We start from the raw sequence: 16371 nt of genomic DNA on the forward strand, positions 1-16371 counted from the left end.
GGTTAGTAAACACACAAGAGAGTCGTAGACCTGACAGCAATGGTAATAAAACAAATCACACTCAGTGTTTTGGTATTATATTTTCAAGCCAAGTGTTTCCTCATTTTCGGTTTTGGCCAAGAATTATCCAGTGGTCCTAAAAAGCATCGCTTATCAATTAATCAATGATTGATCGATAAGGTGAATCAACTATATATATATATATATATATATATATATATATATATATATATATATATATATATATATATATATATATATATATAATTTAAACAAATTGTTATGTACAACTCTGTCATAGATTAGTTGCTTTCTAGTATGACTAAGACATTATCTTGTTTGATTTCAGAGGCAAAAAAGATGGAATTGATTTTGCTTAAAAAAAAGTACTGCATCATCGCAGATCAACCATGTGGGTCAGTGAACATGGGAGAGAACTTTTCCAGAGAAGACTGCTGCAGCACTGACAAATGCAATCTTAATTTCCCCAAAAGTAAGTATCTGTACCATATGTTGTGTAGGGCTGAAACAGTTAATCAAACTAATAGATTTAATTGATCATTAAAAAATATGGTAACACTTTACTTAAATGTTGGGTCTATAATGCATTATAATGCACTTATACAACATTATAACACTTATATTTATAAATGTTTATATTCATGTATGACAACTTATAAGAACGTTTATTTTTTAACAATATTATAAGTGCTGGTCATAATGCATTATAAGCTCAATGGAACAGCACATTTTCTACCTTAAATTATCTAGTTATAAAGTGTCTTTGTTATAGGTTGTTATGCATAATTATAAACATTCATAACGAGTGTTGTAATGCCTTATAAGCACATTGTAATGCATTATAAATGTGATTATAATGCATTATAGACCCACCCTTTAGGTAAATATGACCAGCACTTATACATTAGATTATTATAAGTTATAATACTTCATAAACCTTGTTATAAGTTTTTATACATAATTATAAACATGTATAACAAGTGTTATAATGCATTTTAAATGTGGTTATAACGCATTATAGACCCAACCTTAATATAAAGTCTTCCCAAAAATATTGATAATTTATTAAAATAATCAATTTAATCAAATGAATGGGCATTTGGGCATGTCATTATATGTAGGTGAAAAGTTTGGAAGCATTAAAAAAAACGTTATGAATGTTGTTTTTCTGTACACGAGCATGTTCAATATGAACTTAATGTAATGTAAACGTTACAGCTCCTGACGAGCTTCCTCCCAACGGGCTGGAGTGCTGCACTGGCAAAGACAACAACTGCACCAACGTTCTACAATGTACTGAGGATCAGGATCACTGCATCAATGGAACAGGTAATAAACATATTGTTTATACTTTATATCCTGCTGTCTACCACATATCACACATTCCTCAGCTCAGAAGAATGTTCTGTAAGTAGGAGAGGCCGGTCGCGGACGTCGGTCGCTGTGGCCTAAAAGGAAAGGTTGGTCCTCAGGTATAAATGAGATTCCCAGTAACCAGGGGGGGAAGGTTCTCTCTCCCTCCCACTTCCAGGATTACTGCTATCAACAGTATTAGATGATTCTGCTGGTGTGTGTGTGTGTGTGTGTGTGTGTGTGTGTGTGTGTGTGTGTGTGTGTGTGTGTGTGTGTGTGTGTGTGTGTGTGTGTGTGTGTGTGTGTGTGTGTGTGTGTGTGTGTGTGTGTGTGTGTGTGTGTGCGTGTGCGTGTGTTTGTGCTATAAGCAACAATAGCACAGATCATGGGTCTTCCAGAGGGGGTCCGGGACCCCTCAGAGATACTGCAGGGGGGCCACCAAATCTTTGTGTGATAGGGACTTTATTTTTTTGAAAATAGCCGACCTACAAGCTCACAATGCGTCAGAGACGTGTTGTGAGCTTCTAGATCGGCTACAAATACATATCAGCGGCCAAATACATGTAATTTTGGGGTTCCTTCACATGAACTAGTCTGAGAACCACTGATATAGCAACTTATAGTTTTTTTCAGAAAACTGTTTAGAAGACATTTTGTAGAATCGGCCTCAAGTCTTAATGGGTTAAATTATGAATGGAGCAGCCATGACTGTTTTATGTATTTGTGTTCACAGTGACAATCGGAACCGTGGTGCTGACAGGGAAGGGCTGTGCCTCTGAGAACATGTGTGTAGATCCAGCAACCTGCTGTAAAGGGAACAGGTGCAACAGTGAGAGTAAGTAAAACATTGTTGTTGTTCTTCATACCTTTGGTAGGGTTATCTCTACACTTTGGGTTCACAAAATTAGTGGAATTAGCTTTTGCGCAAGCTCCATCATTTTGTTGTATTTTTTTCAGGAAGGGAGATGAGGGAAAAGGAAGGGGGACAGGGAGTGGGAGAACATGGAGGAAAATCAAACATTAAGAACTTGTCGCGAGCTCGCAGATCGGCGGTTTGTTTTATTTTGGCGTTGGCGTGCGGGGGACAGTCGCTGTGGTGCGCTCACGGGAGAACGGTCAGGGAGCACCCGTTTTGTAGCGGTGGTGGCAACATTTAAGCCTCCCACTCGCTCCGTCATGCGCCCGCTGGAAAACGAGCGCTCCTTTCTCCATCTGACTGATTTTCCGCGTGTACTTTAACATTTTGCATTTTCAATTGAATAAAATATGCTTTGTAGGTATGTGTAGAGTCTATGTACTGTATATTATATGGCTGAAAAAAGTATGATTATCTTGTACTTTATTCATTCCCAAAGTCGACATTCACATTTATTCATTTTGCAGCTGTTTTTGTCACTGCTCTGTAACACTGCTTGCATAGGGGCTTGATGGAATCCTTTAGGAGTTTTCTCGAGAGTATTTTCGGGGGGAACATCGGTAATATCCCAACGTAGAGGTTGCAGTATTTAAACTGCCATAAAAAAGGCCATATCCATTTTAGTGCATGTAATGAATGACGCTATACTGTTCCATACGTTATGGCGCAAAAACTAGAGCTAGATGTTGGTTTAATAGCAAACACATGAATATGCCTGCATGCTAAACTGCAGGGCTTACAAGCATGGATACTGTACATTTGAAATCAAATAATTATAGAAATCATCACAAAACACACAGATGACCACTGCACATCACACAGGGCTTAAAGGACAGAGGCACACAAAGCTATACTGTATAAGTTATCGATTATATTTGGTTTGCACAACAAACACAACAGCATCATGCACGCACGCACGCACGCACGCACGCACGCGCACACACGCACACACACACACACACACACACACACACACACACACACACACACACACACACACACACACACACACACACACACACACACACACACACACACACACACACAGTTCAGTATCATTGACAGCCATTGTGTCATTTTGGAACCCGCTTCAATTAATGAGCAATATCTATAATCAGTAGCTAGAATGATCTCCAAATAGGCACAACGTGACACAGACAGACAGACAGACAGAGAGACAGACAGACAGACAGACAGACAGACAGACAGACAGACAGACAGACAGACAGACAGACAGACAGACAGACAGACAGACAGACAGACAAATAAAAGCCGTTTCCTGTATTTACATACACTGGTGTGATACCTTAGTACATGTTTCTTGATTTTTGTTTTAGGAACACACCCCCCTGGAAATAATTGGTGGTTTCTGTTGTTGCTGGTGCCACTGGTGGCACTGGTGGCTCTGATCAACTGGCTGTGGTGAGTACTACCACATTAGATGGATAGGATCACCTCTAGATACAACGTACTACTATATTGGACTGATTACATCTAGATTACAATCACTGAGCAACTCTCCATAAAAAGGAACAAACAACTGTTTGGCAAGGAGACCTGAAAAACAACTAAAATGATACACCTGTGAATGTAAAAAGAAAATAGTTAAAGTGAAATAAATGAACATAATGTGTACATTAACTAAGGTAACAGTATTCTCCTGTTAAAGTGAAGTAAATGAACATAATGTGTACATTAACTAAGGTAACAGTATTCTCCTGTTAAAGTGAAGTAAATGAACATAATGTGTAAATTAACTAAGGTAACAGTATTCTCCTGTTAAAGTGAAGTAAATTAACATAATGTGTAAATTAACTAAGGTAACAGTATTCTCCTGTTAAAGTGAAGTAAAGTAACATAATGTGTACATTAACTAAGGTAACAGTATTCTCCTGCCACAAATAGAAATGTCCTCATTTCAATCAATTTACTAGAAAATAGTCAGAGAAAACAGTAACACTATGAGAGAAATACAGAAACAATACAGTAATAAACATAATCAAATGTATCGATTCAGCAACACATGAACCACTTTATGACAGAAATATCACAGATCTAGTCCTGATGTGTAGAGTCACCTCACACTAACAACAATGAAAACAATAAACAGAACATGTAAGAGTGTGGACTAATCAGAACACACAAGACAGTGCGTGGGTGTGTGTGTGTTCTCACCAGGAAGGGCAGAAACCGATGGACATGGTTCAGAGACAACTGCCCCAGATTTGCTGACAAGAAGGTGAATGACGCCACATGCAGCCTAACATTTTCTACCAATACGTAGCCACACAAATGCAAAGCAATTTAACATTATTGTCCCCTTGGTGAAATGTGTCCTCTGCATTTAGCCGACAGTGTTGTAGCGCCGGGGACCAACTCCAGTTATGATGCCAGCATCTTGCTCAAGTGTCACGGTCTGCCTCTCCACAGACCGTGTCACCACTTCGGCCACTCCCATATTCCATTCCTGCTCTCAGTCCTAGTTACACACCTGCCCCCACTCCCTCGTCAGCCCAGCAGTGCCCTGGCCATTACCAACCTGTGAACACTTCTCTAATCAACCTGCTGCTTATAAAACTGGACTCAATCCACACACACACTGTCAGTTCAAAAATTGGAATTGACAATTAACCAGCCTGCTAGCACCCGGCCTGCTTCACCAGATACCGCCTGCCTTGGTGCTCTGCTTCCTGCATCCGTCTCTCCTGGTTCGGCTTCAGTCCAGGACCCTTATGAGGGGTTTCGCTTGGCCCTTTGTCCGGGGGCCTGCGGGCCTGCCAGGAGAAGGCGTGGTCGCCATGGCCGCCTGGGCCACCAGGAACCTGTGCTGCTCAGCATCCCAGAGCCCGTGCTACCCAGCGTCCCGGAGCCAAAGCCAGTGCTGCCCAGCGTCCCAGAGCCATTGCTGCCCAGTGTCCCGGAGCCTGTGCTGCCAAGCGTCCTGGAGCCAGAGCCTGTGCTGCTCATTGTCCTGGAATAGGGGACCTGTGTCAGCCCGAGGTCATGGAGGCCCTGGTCCTTGGCTTCCTGTTCAGTTGCTTCCTTCAGCTGACGGGTGCATCGGACGATGGCCTTCCAGCATCTGCAGCATCACTGGTGGCGTCACCTCCAGAGCCTGCAGCGTCGTCTGGGGTCTCGTCTCCAGAGCCTGCAGCACCGTCTGCATTCCCGTCTCCAGAGCCTGCAGAGGTGTCGGGGGTCCCATCTCTGGAGCGTCGACTGGGGTCCCGTCTGCAGCGTCGACTGGGGTCCTGTCTGCAGCGTCCTCTGGGGTCCTGTCTGCAGCGTCGTCTGGGGTCCTGTCTGCAGCGTCCTCAGGGGTCCTGTCTGCAGCGTCCTCTGGGGTCCTGTCTGCAGCGTCCTCTGGGGTCCTGTCTGCAGCGTCCTCTGGGGTCCTGTCTGCAGCGTCCTCAGGGGTCCTGTCTGCAGCGTCCTCTGGGGTCCTGTCTGCAGCGTCCTCTGGGGTCCTGTCTGCAGCGTCCTCTAGGGTCCTGTCTGCAGCGTCCTCTGGGGTCCTGTCTGCAGCGTCCTCTGGGGTCCTGTCTGCAGCGTCCTCTGGGGTCCTGTCTGCAGCGTCCTCTGGGGTCCTGTCTGCAGCGTCCTCTGGGGTCCTGTCTGCAGCGTCCTCCGAGGTCCTGTCACCAGTCTGTGATGTTGCCTCCAGGCCGTCCACCTGACGTCACCAGCTCAGCCCCGGCCCATTCTCGCCGTCCGCCAGACGACGCCTCGTCTCAGCTTCCAGGCCGTCTACCTGACGTCACCAGCTCAGCCCCGGTCCATTCTGGCCGTCCGCCAGACGACACCTCTGCTGCCTCGTCTCAGCCTCCAGGCCGTACGCCTGACGTCACCTGCTCAGCCCTGGTCCAGCCTGGCCGTCCGCCCGATATCACCTGCTCAGCCCCGGTCCAGCCTGGCCGTCCGCCAGACGACACCTCTGCTGCCTCGTCTCAGCCTCCAGGCCGTACGCCTGACGTCACCTGCTCAGCCCTGGTCCAGCCTGGCCGTCCGCCCGACATCACCTGCTCAGCCCCGGTCCAGCCTGGCCGTCCGCCCGACGCCACCAGCTCAGCCCCGGTCCAGCCTGGCCGTCCACCAGATGACAACTCTGCTGCCTCGTCTCAGCCTGCAGGCCGTCCACCTGATGTCACCACTGCCTCTTTTCAGCATCCAGGCCGTCCACCTGAAGTCACCTGGTCAGTCCCGGTGCAGTCTCCAGGCTGTCTGCCTGGGGTTCAGGTTCCCAGACCCCTCCTCCAGACCGGGCAAGCGTGGTGGGACGTCTGGAAGCCGTCCCTTGAGATGGGGGGTACTGTCACGGTCTGCCTCTCCACAGACCGTGTCACCACTACGGCCACTCCCACATTCCATTCCTGCTCTCAGTCCTAGTTACACACCTGCCCCCACTCCCTCGTCAGCCCAGCAGTGCCCTGCCCATTACCAACCTGTGAACACTTCTCTAATCAACCTGCTTGCTGCCTATAAGACTGGACTCATTCCACACACACACACACACTGTCAGTACATACATTGTCATTCCTGTGATCTGCCTTGGACTTTCGTGTTCGTTGCTTGGTGCGTCTGTAAAGGTTTGCACTTCCTGTTGACTGCTTGAATGTCCTATGTTTAACTGAAAGCTTAACTATTGCGTTAATAAATCTGTAAATTGATACTATTCTGCTTGTGGCTTGTTTTCTATGTAGCCTAACTTTTCAGCTGCCATACAGACTTGTGGGTGGTGTCAATGGACTCGGATCACAGTCCTTCATTGGTTCTACTTACCCCTCTTCTGATTGGTCGATATTTGACAGTTCCTATTTTTTTACTATAACTTTTGAACGGTTTGCCGTAAAGAGTTGCGAGTCGTGTCACTTGATTCGGCTGAGAGTCCTTGACTAATAAGTCCAAGACAAATAAGTGTATCAAATAAAGATCTAACAAAACAAGAGCTCGTACAAATAATTGAGAACAATTGGCAAGGCTAAGAGGAAGGGTCAGGGTAGTGTTTCCTGAAGAGGTGGGTTTTCAGCCTGCGGCGAAAGATGGGCAGTGACTCTGCTGTCCTGACATCAGGGGGGGGGGTTCATTCCACCACTGTGCGGCCAGAACAGAAAAAAGCTGTGACTGTGTACATCGCCCAGAAGGACCACTGATGTTTGCCGAGAACAGATATGGTTTGACCCAGTCGTCCTGGGTCAAACCATATCTTACTTATTCCTCGACGTCACCACAGCAATACATGTCACTGCTTATAGATTATATCTGCTACCACCTTTATTGTGTCTTTATGAAGTACATGCATGTCACTGTTTATAGAATATATCTGCTACCTGTATTGTGTCTTTATGAAGTACATACATGTCACTGTTTATAGAATATATCTGCTACCTGTATTGTGTCTTTATGAAGTACATACATGTCACTGTTTATAGAATATATCTGCTACCTGTATTGTGTCTTTATGAAGTACATACATGTCACTGTTTATAGAATATATCTGCTACCTGTATTGTGTCTTTATGAAGTATATACATGTCACTGCTTATAGAATATATCTGCTACCTGTATTGTGTCTTTATGAAGTACATACATGTCACTGTTTATAGAATATATCTGCTACCTGTATTGTGTCTTTATGAAGTATATACATGTCACTGCTTATAGAATATATCTGTTACCACGTGTGTTGTGTCTTTATGAAGTACATACATGTCACTGTTTATAGAATATATCTATTACCACCTGTATTGTGTCCTTATGAAGTACATACATGTCACTGCTTATAGAATATATCTGTTACCACGTGTGTTGTGTCTTTATGAAGTACACACATGTCACTGTTATAGAATATATCTATTACCACCTGTATTGTGTCTTTATGTCAATAAACACATTGAAACTTGAAACTTGAAAGGGTGCTGTAGCTTTAGGAAAAGCACAAACTGTTTTATTTGATTAATGCGACCCAGCATGATAAAGAATAAGTCATCTAGGCTTTTTTCATGTTTGTTTGTTCATGTCATATGAAAGCAGGGAATCATAGCTACAAATTGACATATTGCTTGTGCAGCTGGACTTAAAGGTTCACTTCTACTTGGTGTTAATTTGGTGGCTTATTTGTTCTAGTTTTCTTTGTTTTGTTTTGCCCTGCTTTGTCCCAATGTTGTATTTTGTGTTGTCTTTGTAGTCATATGACTACTCACTGTGGTGCCCATATGAAAAAAAATAAAGTATAGCACACCGTTGTAGTTTTATTATTATTTTTATTATTATTAGGCACAAGTGCAAAGCCCTATTGAAATGGCAAATATTATTCTTTGCAAAAAATGAATTGTGTTTTTGAGAGCCTAAACGTATTAAAAAAGTTGTGCAACTTTGCACACACATCACAAGTGGTGAAATATTTTGTATTTTAATGGTCTTTTTTGATTGATTGATTGACTATTTTATTGGGCATAAATGTAAAAACAGCACAAGTTAGTTAAAACACTTTGTCTAAAAGGTCCATCCAAAAAAGTCCTTGCGGTCTTGTTTCCATTAAGGTCCTTCCATTGAGGTCCTTCCATTCAATTCATAGACACATAAAGTAGCACCAAACAGTTCGATATCATCACAGAAATACAGAAAAACAACACTATATGTACAGGGTCGTAAAAACAAGCAGGGCGGGAAATTTATCGGCAGCCATATTGGAAAACATGCCGCCATATTGGAACCTAATGTTATTTTTTATCTTACTTGGTAGAAATACCTCCAGAACATATATTAAAATAAGCCCCAGCAAAGTGATATAGTCCAAAATGTTGGCCCAGTTGCAGCCATTTTGAAAACTGGTGGTGGCCATCTTGAAATCTTAGGAATTCTGCGTGGCCAGAGGTTGATTATCAATTAGGGTCATATGAAGGTCATCTGTGACAAATTTCTCACTTGTATCACCAAGTGCACTATCGTGTATTGAAAACGGCAATTTCCCGCCCTGCTTACTAGGAGGATCGTCAGAATCACCTCAAACTCGCTCAGTGTACACAAGAGACCTTAACGATGAAAAGTTATCAAAAGCGTGAGTTTTCATAAAACGCTGTGACGTGGCGAAGCATCAAACTTCCTTGTTTCACCGCCAAACAGGAAGTGAAAATAGCCGATCTACAAGGTCACGTTTTTCCTTTTTTTCTATGTAATGTAATCTATATTTTGCCATAACTTTTGACCTGCTTGTTGTAGCCACTTGTAAGCTGTCTCATTGGACTCGGTTTTATGCTATAACTTTCGAACGGTTTGTCGTACAGAGTCATGAGTCATCGGACTCGGTTGAAAATCCTTGTCCTTCATTAGAGTTCCTTAGCTCTGCTCCCTGTTCTGATTGGTCGATATTTGTCCCCAACGTGGACAGAGGTGCGAGGGCCCGGTCATCGCTGCTTGCAGCTTTAATTATTATTATTATTATTATTATTATTATTACCCTTATTATTAGAGAGAGAGAGAGAGAGAGAGAGAGAGAGAGAGAGAGAGAGAGAGAGAGAGAGAGAGAGAGAGAGAGAGAGAGAGAGAGAGAGAGAGAGGGGGGAGATAGAGAGAGGGGGAGACAGATTGATTGATGTAGTTTATTTAGAAAGACATGAGAATAGTACATGACAGTACATAACAGTACATGGAAGTACAAATTCACAATACAAGGTCTACTAAACTGGAAACCCTCATTAAGCACTAAGCTTGTTTAAGATGAGAACCCCATGCACAAAAATCATGATGAAATATAAGAGGCAGGCAGATATACACACTACTATACAGAATGTCATACAATCAGCTTTCAGGTTACTGGTATGACGAGAGAAAAAAAAAATATATATATATACAAAAGAGGAAAATGAAGGAGGGGGGGGGGGTAGGGGGGGTAGGTTAAGACTTAGACAGGGGCCATTTTCGAATTGCAGCCTCCTGAAGGTGTATCTTTAGGGCAGTTTTGAAAGTGAGTAGGGTTTTACACTCCTTTACTCCTTTTGGTAGGGCATTCCACATTTTTGTTGAATAGCATGAGAACGAGAGAATGAGACGGAGAGTTGATCAAAAGCTGGTGTCTGATTCAAAGGTAACTGTAGAAGGTCTCAATAGTGAGATAGCCATCTGGTGGATGTAGCAGAGCTAAATCCAACGAGAAGAAGTTCCCTCCAGAATACATCCTCCCTCACACATATAAAGACATGCAGGTCAGTGATTAGCCTGCAGAGGGCAGTGTGGTTAAAAAACATAAGTAGGTTGGTATGCAGTATGTACAGTACATTGCATTCATTCATTCTCTCTCTCTCTCTCTCTCTCTCTCTCTCTCTCTCTCTCTCTCTCTCTCTCTCTCTCTCTCTCTCTCTCTCTCTCTCTCTCTCTGTCTCTCTGTCTCTCTCTCTCTAATATGTATGTGTCAACACAAGTAGAAAACTGAGTAATGTAGAGAAATGGAAAGACAGTAGGCTACGCTGAACTAAACCAGTGTTATACTACAGTATTTACACTCCTTTAAATTGATGGCCCACTCTCATCTCAAACATGAAAGTTACTGCCAATGTTTACTGTAGTATTTTACCTTTTATTATTTTTTTGCATGGAAACCAGACAAATCTGCCAGTGCAAAAAAAAATGAAAAATAGCCCTCAGCAGATTAGTCTGGCCTTGCTCGATTGTGATTGGATTTCGCTGCCCCCGAAGTTGTGGGGCACCAATCAGGAACCAGTATGCAAATGTAGAGCGGGTTTATCACCATTTTTAAAAATCCGCTTGGAATTTCAGGTTCCACACAGAGATTCCAGACTAATGTCTTAGCAGTGATAACACTTGAATATTCAATGATGTGCTGATGGGTGTAAACATCATATCCCCACACAACATTCAGATCACAGATCCCCACAATGAGAAACAGTGATAGGGTACTTTATTATGTTCTGATACTGAAGCATGAACACATCTTATTGTCCAATCATCACATTTATAGAATGCACTAGCTGACTTTTTGAGATACATGACATTCACAAGGTCATCAGAGGATAATATTATAAGGCTTCATTTTATAGAGGTTCGTTATGGCTGGAGGATCTTTAGTTAACAGCTCAGTCAAAGTCTCACCCTGAACGTGCAATTGCTACGTGTTACTCATACCGAAACTTAAACTGAGCATATTTTTGCTGTTGTTAATACTTTCCATTGGTTCAATATTTAAAACACACACACACACACACACACACACACACACACACACACACACACACACACACACACACACACACACACACACACACACACACACACACACACACACACACACACACACACACACACAGGGAAAGCATACAGGGACACAAATATTTTAGGTGCAGCTAGAGGTTACATTCACAAACACTGCACAGTACTCCATGGGCACAAGTAGCGGTGGCGCTGCCATACATGGCAGCAGAGACAGCACAACGTGGTGTGTGTGTGTGTGTGTGTGTGTGTGTGTGTGTGTGTGTGTGTGTGTGTGTGTGTGTGTGTGTGTGTGTGTGTGTGTGTGTGATGTGGTGTGTGTGTGGTGTGCGTACGTGCATCGTGAACAAGTCACCTTACTTAAACTTTAAAACAGACCACAGTTCAGAGTCTATTGTGTACAATGCCTATGGTGAAGAGTGATGTAGGACCACACGGGTATTGGACAAAAAGTTAAATAATATTTAAGCACATTTTTATAGTACTTAATTTTGTAATCAGTTAATGCATAAAATTATGTATATCAACTACTGATTAACTTGAGTGTTTGTGTCATTTCAGCCAGTCATGACTAAAGGAGTTTCCAGAGACCAAGGCGCTGGCTCACAGGAGGATACAGGAGATCAAGGTAATAATGATAAAAACAAAAAAATAAAAAAAATAAAAACATTATGACCGTTAGAGTTCATTAGTGTACTAATAGGAACCTTCTTTTTTCAATCTTTAGGAGCCTAATCTACACTGAAAAATGATTGTGCTATATAGTAACACTTTAAGCAATGCATCTGGTTCATCCACTATGATTGTGATGTCCATGTAAAATAAATATACATAGCATAGCATAGTTTGTTGATTACTCTTGACACAGTAATGGTGTTATTGTTATTAGATTTTTTTCTGCCCATCAAAAAAGAATTGTGTCTATGTATTTATTTGTATGTATATTGTATTTTACACCCCAAGTATCCCACCACACACCCCTCCCCTTTCCGTGGGAGGAACACTCACAGAGCGTTCATGATGTGTGCTCTGACACACACACACACGCACGCACGCACGCACAGTACTAAAAAAAACGCAATTGAAACAAGCTGTCAGCTTTTTTTTGCGTTTCTCCTTTTGCTTGTGGTGGCCCTGTATGGGCCATGCAGGCCTACTGTAGATGTTATTGTTGCACACAGTATATGTTGGAAGTCATCAATAAAGATGTCAATCACCTCCAGGTGTCCAGAGAGAGCTGATCATCCAGAGATCCATCCTCAGAGTGGATGCAGTGTGTCTGGTGCTGCTGTGTTTTCTACTGGCGTTGATTTCTACCACCACATTCATGGCCCTGTACTGTGAGTATCAGCTCAAAGGTCAAATTAATGCACTTACAAACAGAGACCTGTGTCTCACATAAGAACCATGCTCCACTTCTGATAGCGCGTGGGTTCTCTAGTACTGCATTATACATGTTGAGAACTATTCACAATAAAACACACCTGATCAGGAACATTGGCCCTCATTTATCAACGCGGTGCAGACCAAATAATACGGCGAGATCACCGCAACTTTCGACATTTATCAATATATCATGACGTTGCCTTCAGCCTACAGCACGCTCAGATCTCACGTCTGGTCGAGAGCAGTTGTTGGCGTTGGCTGCACCCGTTTGTTCCATTGTAGACCTGCGGAGCAGCATTGTCTCACCGTCTGAGAGGCATCTGGACACATGTATCCACTCCAAAATGTATTATCTAACACACTAATAAATAATAAATAAATAACTCATTTAAACAAACTGCTTTAACAGTCATTCAGATAAGATTGCAGATCTGGCTGCATTGGCTATTTGAAAATAGCAGATCTACAACCTCACAACACGCTTGTAGATCTGCTATTTTCAAAATGTACGACTATACTACGAGCGCTTCAGCAAGAACATTTTCGGGAGTTTAGACCGGCGCAGCGGCGCTGCTGTTATATTTTCATGGCCACCGGGAGATCGTACATTTAACCCACGGTCCAACACACACCAGCCTTCATCCATTAATGTTCTCTCCAGGCTATCTATCTCTCATTAACGCGGCGCGGCACGGGACTCGCCCGTCCGAGTCTGGGAATAGCCTACATGACTGCTTTATTTTAGTGTAACTCGAACGCGCACTGCTCGGTATGGGTTAAATAAATGAATATACAAACGTATTCCATTCATGGCGATGTAGTATCATAATCTGTCATTCATGTAAGCTACGAGCCAACTTGATTGACAAAGATTGTAGCCTACCGTTACGCAGTTGGGCTTCATTGATAAATGAGGGCCAGTGAGTTTATTTTATGTTATCTTCACTCAGATGTTTGATCTCATCATTGAACAGTAACAACAGCTGTGTTTATTTTTTACTTTTGGTTCTTTACAGATCATTCAGTCAATAACCTGACCGCCCTGACCCTGGAGATGAATCTGTTGAAGACCAATTACAATGACCTGACCCTGGAGATGAATCTGTTGAAGGCCGACTACACAACCTGATGCTCCAACGAAACCAACTACAACTTGAACTTAAGAAAGAGAAAGGTGAGAGACGTTACAAACTTTTTGCCATCATTGCCACAATGTGTTGACAGACAGACAGACAGACAGACAGACAGACAGACAGACAGACAGACAGACAGACAGACAGACAGACAGACAGACAGACAGACAGACAGACAGACAGACAGTGTGTCTGTATCTCTATTCACATGGTGTCTTCAATGTCCACTCAACACCATCAGTGTCACATAAAGTAATGCTTGTTTTTTTTCACTCCTGTCGTGTCATGTTGAGACACAAGGGGGCAGTGTTTAACTGTTTATCATGAAAGCATGAGTAGCAGAGTTCTGTGGCAATGAGTATGAATGTCTTTTAGAGTTTATGAGATGCTAAACAAATATTTTCTAAATGAGGTGCAGAAACACTATTTATATATTAAATAAATATGTTTACCCTCCACTACCTCCCTGACTACTATTATTACTATTATTATAAATACTCTAGTCTACGTGTTAGAATTGATTATCAGTGCATTGCAAATCTGTCACTAAATCTCCTTTTTAATCTTTACTTAATGAGTTTTTCCCACTGAGGTCAATCAGATATAACATTTGTACACAGAAAACCATGCAGTGTGTTCCATGCAGCAGGTGTAAAACCAAACATATTTTCCTCTTTCCCAGATCTGTTGTGTGAGTCAGTGAAGTTGTGTCCCAGTGGATGGCAGCAGTTTGGAGGCAGCTGTTATCACAGATCTACAACATGGAAAACCTGGGAGGAAAGCAGACAGCAATGTCAGAAGACACCAGGAGCAAATCTGGTGGTCATTGACAGTAAAGAAGAACAGGTTAGTGTATATGAGATAATTCTGTGATTACAATGAAAACATGAATATATTAGAGAAAATTAATTATGATTCAACCATGTACAATTGATCAGGAATTCATCAAAGGATTGAACGATGAATCATCATCCTGGATTGGACTGAAGAGGACTGAGGGCAAATGGACCTGGCTGGATGGAACTCCACTGACAACACAGTGAGACATTTTATACGTTTTTATATTGTAATTCCATCAAAGTCACTGTATGTGGGTGACTGACTGACTGACTGACTGACTGACTGACTGACTGACTGACTGGATGTGGCTAAAATCCATTGCGTTGTTTATTCTGCAGGTACTGGGACAGAGGATATCCTGATGAGAACCAAGGTGACTGGAACTGTGCACGATACTGGCACAGCAATGGAAAATGGAGCAGTGGGGTCTGTTTAGATACTGTCAAATCGATCTGTGAGATATGTTTCTCTTAACTTCATCAGAATGATCTATCTGCTCAGTGGCGTACACACACCTTTTTCCACATGGGTTTACAGTAAGAGTAAATGCACTCAGTTACTTTACACCACTGCAAATAACTATATCACACATGCAGGCGTAGTGGGAAGCTGCGCTATAGTTACCCAATCAAACATGTGGAGTAATGTAACGATGGGATTTCCTCTCTAGTCAGTATGAATACCTTGAGGATTCTTACAGGGGCCCTCATCCAAGGTCATTTCGACTATGCGTGCTCCTCATGGTATCACAACACCACCAAAGGCCTTAAAAACAAGACTCCAGACATCCCAAAACAAACTAGTAAGGCTACTTCTTGGCCTCAAACATCTAACCCCTGCTCATTTTTGCTAGGGCTGGATGGCTCAGGGTTGAGGACAGAGTACGGCAACTTGCAATGGGCCTGGTCTACAAGATTCACAACAACATTGGGATACCCATGTGTGGCGATTTCATACGCTTTTTTACGATTTCATAGCAGACTTGGTATATATAAGCCTAGATAATTAACTTTACGTGACACCATGTACCTGTCAAAATACTTCAAAAACTTTGACCACAATCACAACACTATGAGGCAGCTCCACTGATCATGTTCAACACAGATTTGGCGCAAACAAGAGAATGAACTCGTTCTCATGCTATGCAACAAAAATGTGGAATGCCCTACCAAAAGGAGTAAAGGAGTGTAAAACCCTCCTCACTTTCAAAACTGCCGTAAAAAAACACCTTCAGGAGACTGCAATTCCAAACTGGCCCCTGTCAAAGTCTTAACCAAGACCCCCCCCCCCCCCCCCTCCCTCCTCGAACTGTTTATTGTACATAGTTATTGTTTTTCATACCAGTAACCTGTAAGCTTATTGTATGACGTTCTGCATAGTAGTGTATTTGTCTGTTTTATTGTCATCATGATTTGAGAGCACGGGGAACTCATTTTAAATAAGCCACTGTGCTTTCATGAGCGATCCAGTTTAGAGGACCTTGTATTGTGAATTGTACTT

General features: G+C 42.7%; 1 protein-coding gene across 1 annotated transcript in view; it reads left to right on the forward strand.

Moving 5' to 3' along the window:
* Positions 1–16152, forward strand: part of LOC308083139 (uncharacterized protein) — a 61414-nt gene extending 45262 nt beyond the window's left edge. The window contains exons 11-13 of the mRNA XM_080425301.1: positions 14714–14877; positions 14970–15070; positions 15210–16152. Coding sequence (XP_080281427.1) covers positions 14714–14877; positions 14970–15070; positions 15210–15345 — 401 coding nt within the window. The 3' untranslated portion in view covers positions 15346–16152. The remainder of the gene's footprint in view (positions 1–14713; positions 14878–14969; positions 15071–15209) is intronic.
* Positions 16153–16371: the final 219 nt, after the last annotated feature.

Source organism: Gymnoscopelus braueri, assembly GCF_963280865.1.
Source record: "Gymnoscopelus braueri genome assembly, chromosome: 4".
Taxonomy (NCBI): Eukaryota; Metazoa; Chordata; class Actinopteri; order Myctophiformes; family Myctophidae; genus Gymnoscopelus; species Gymnoscopelus braueri.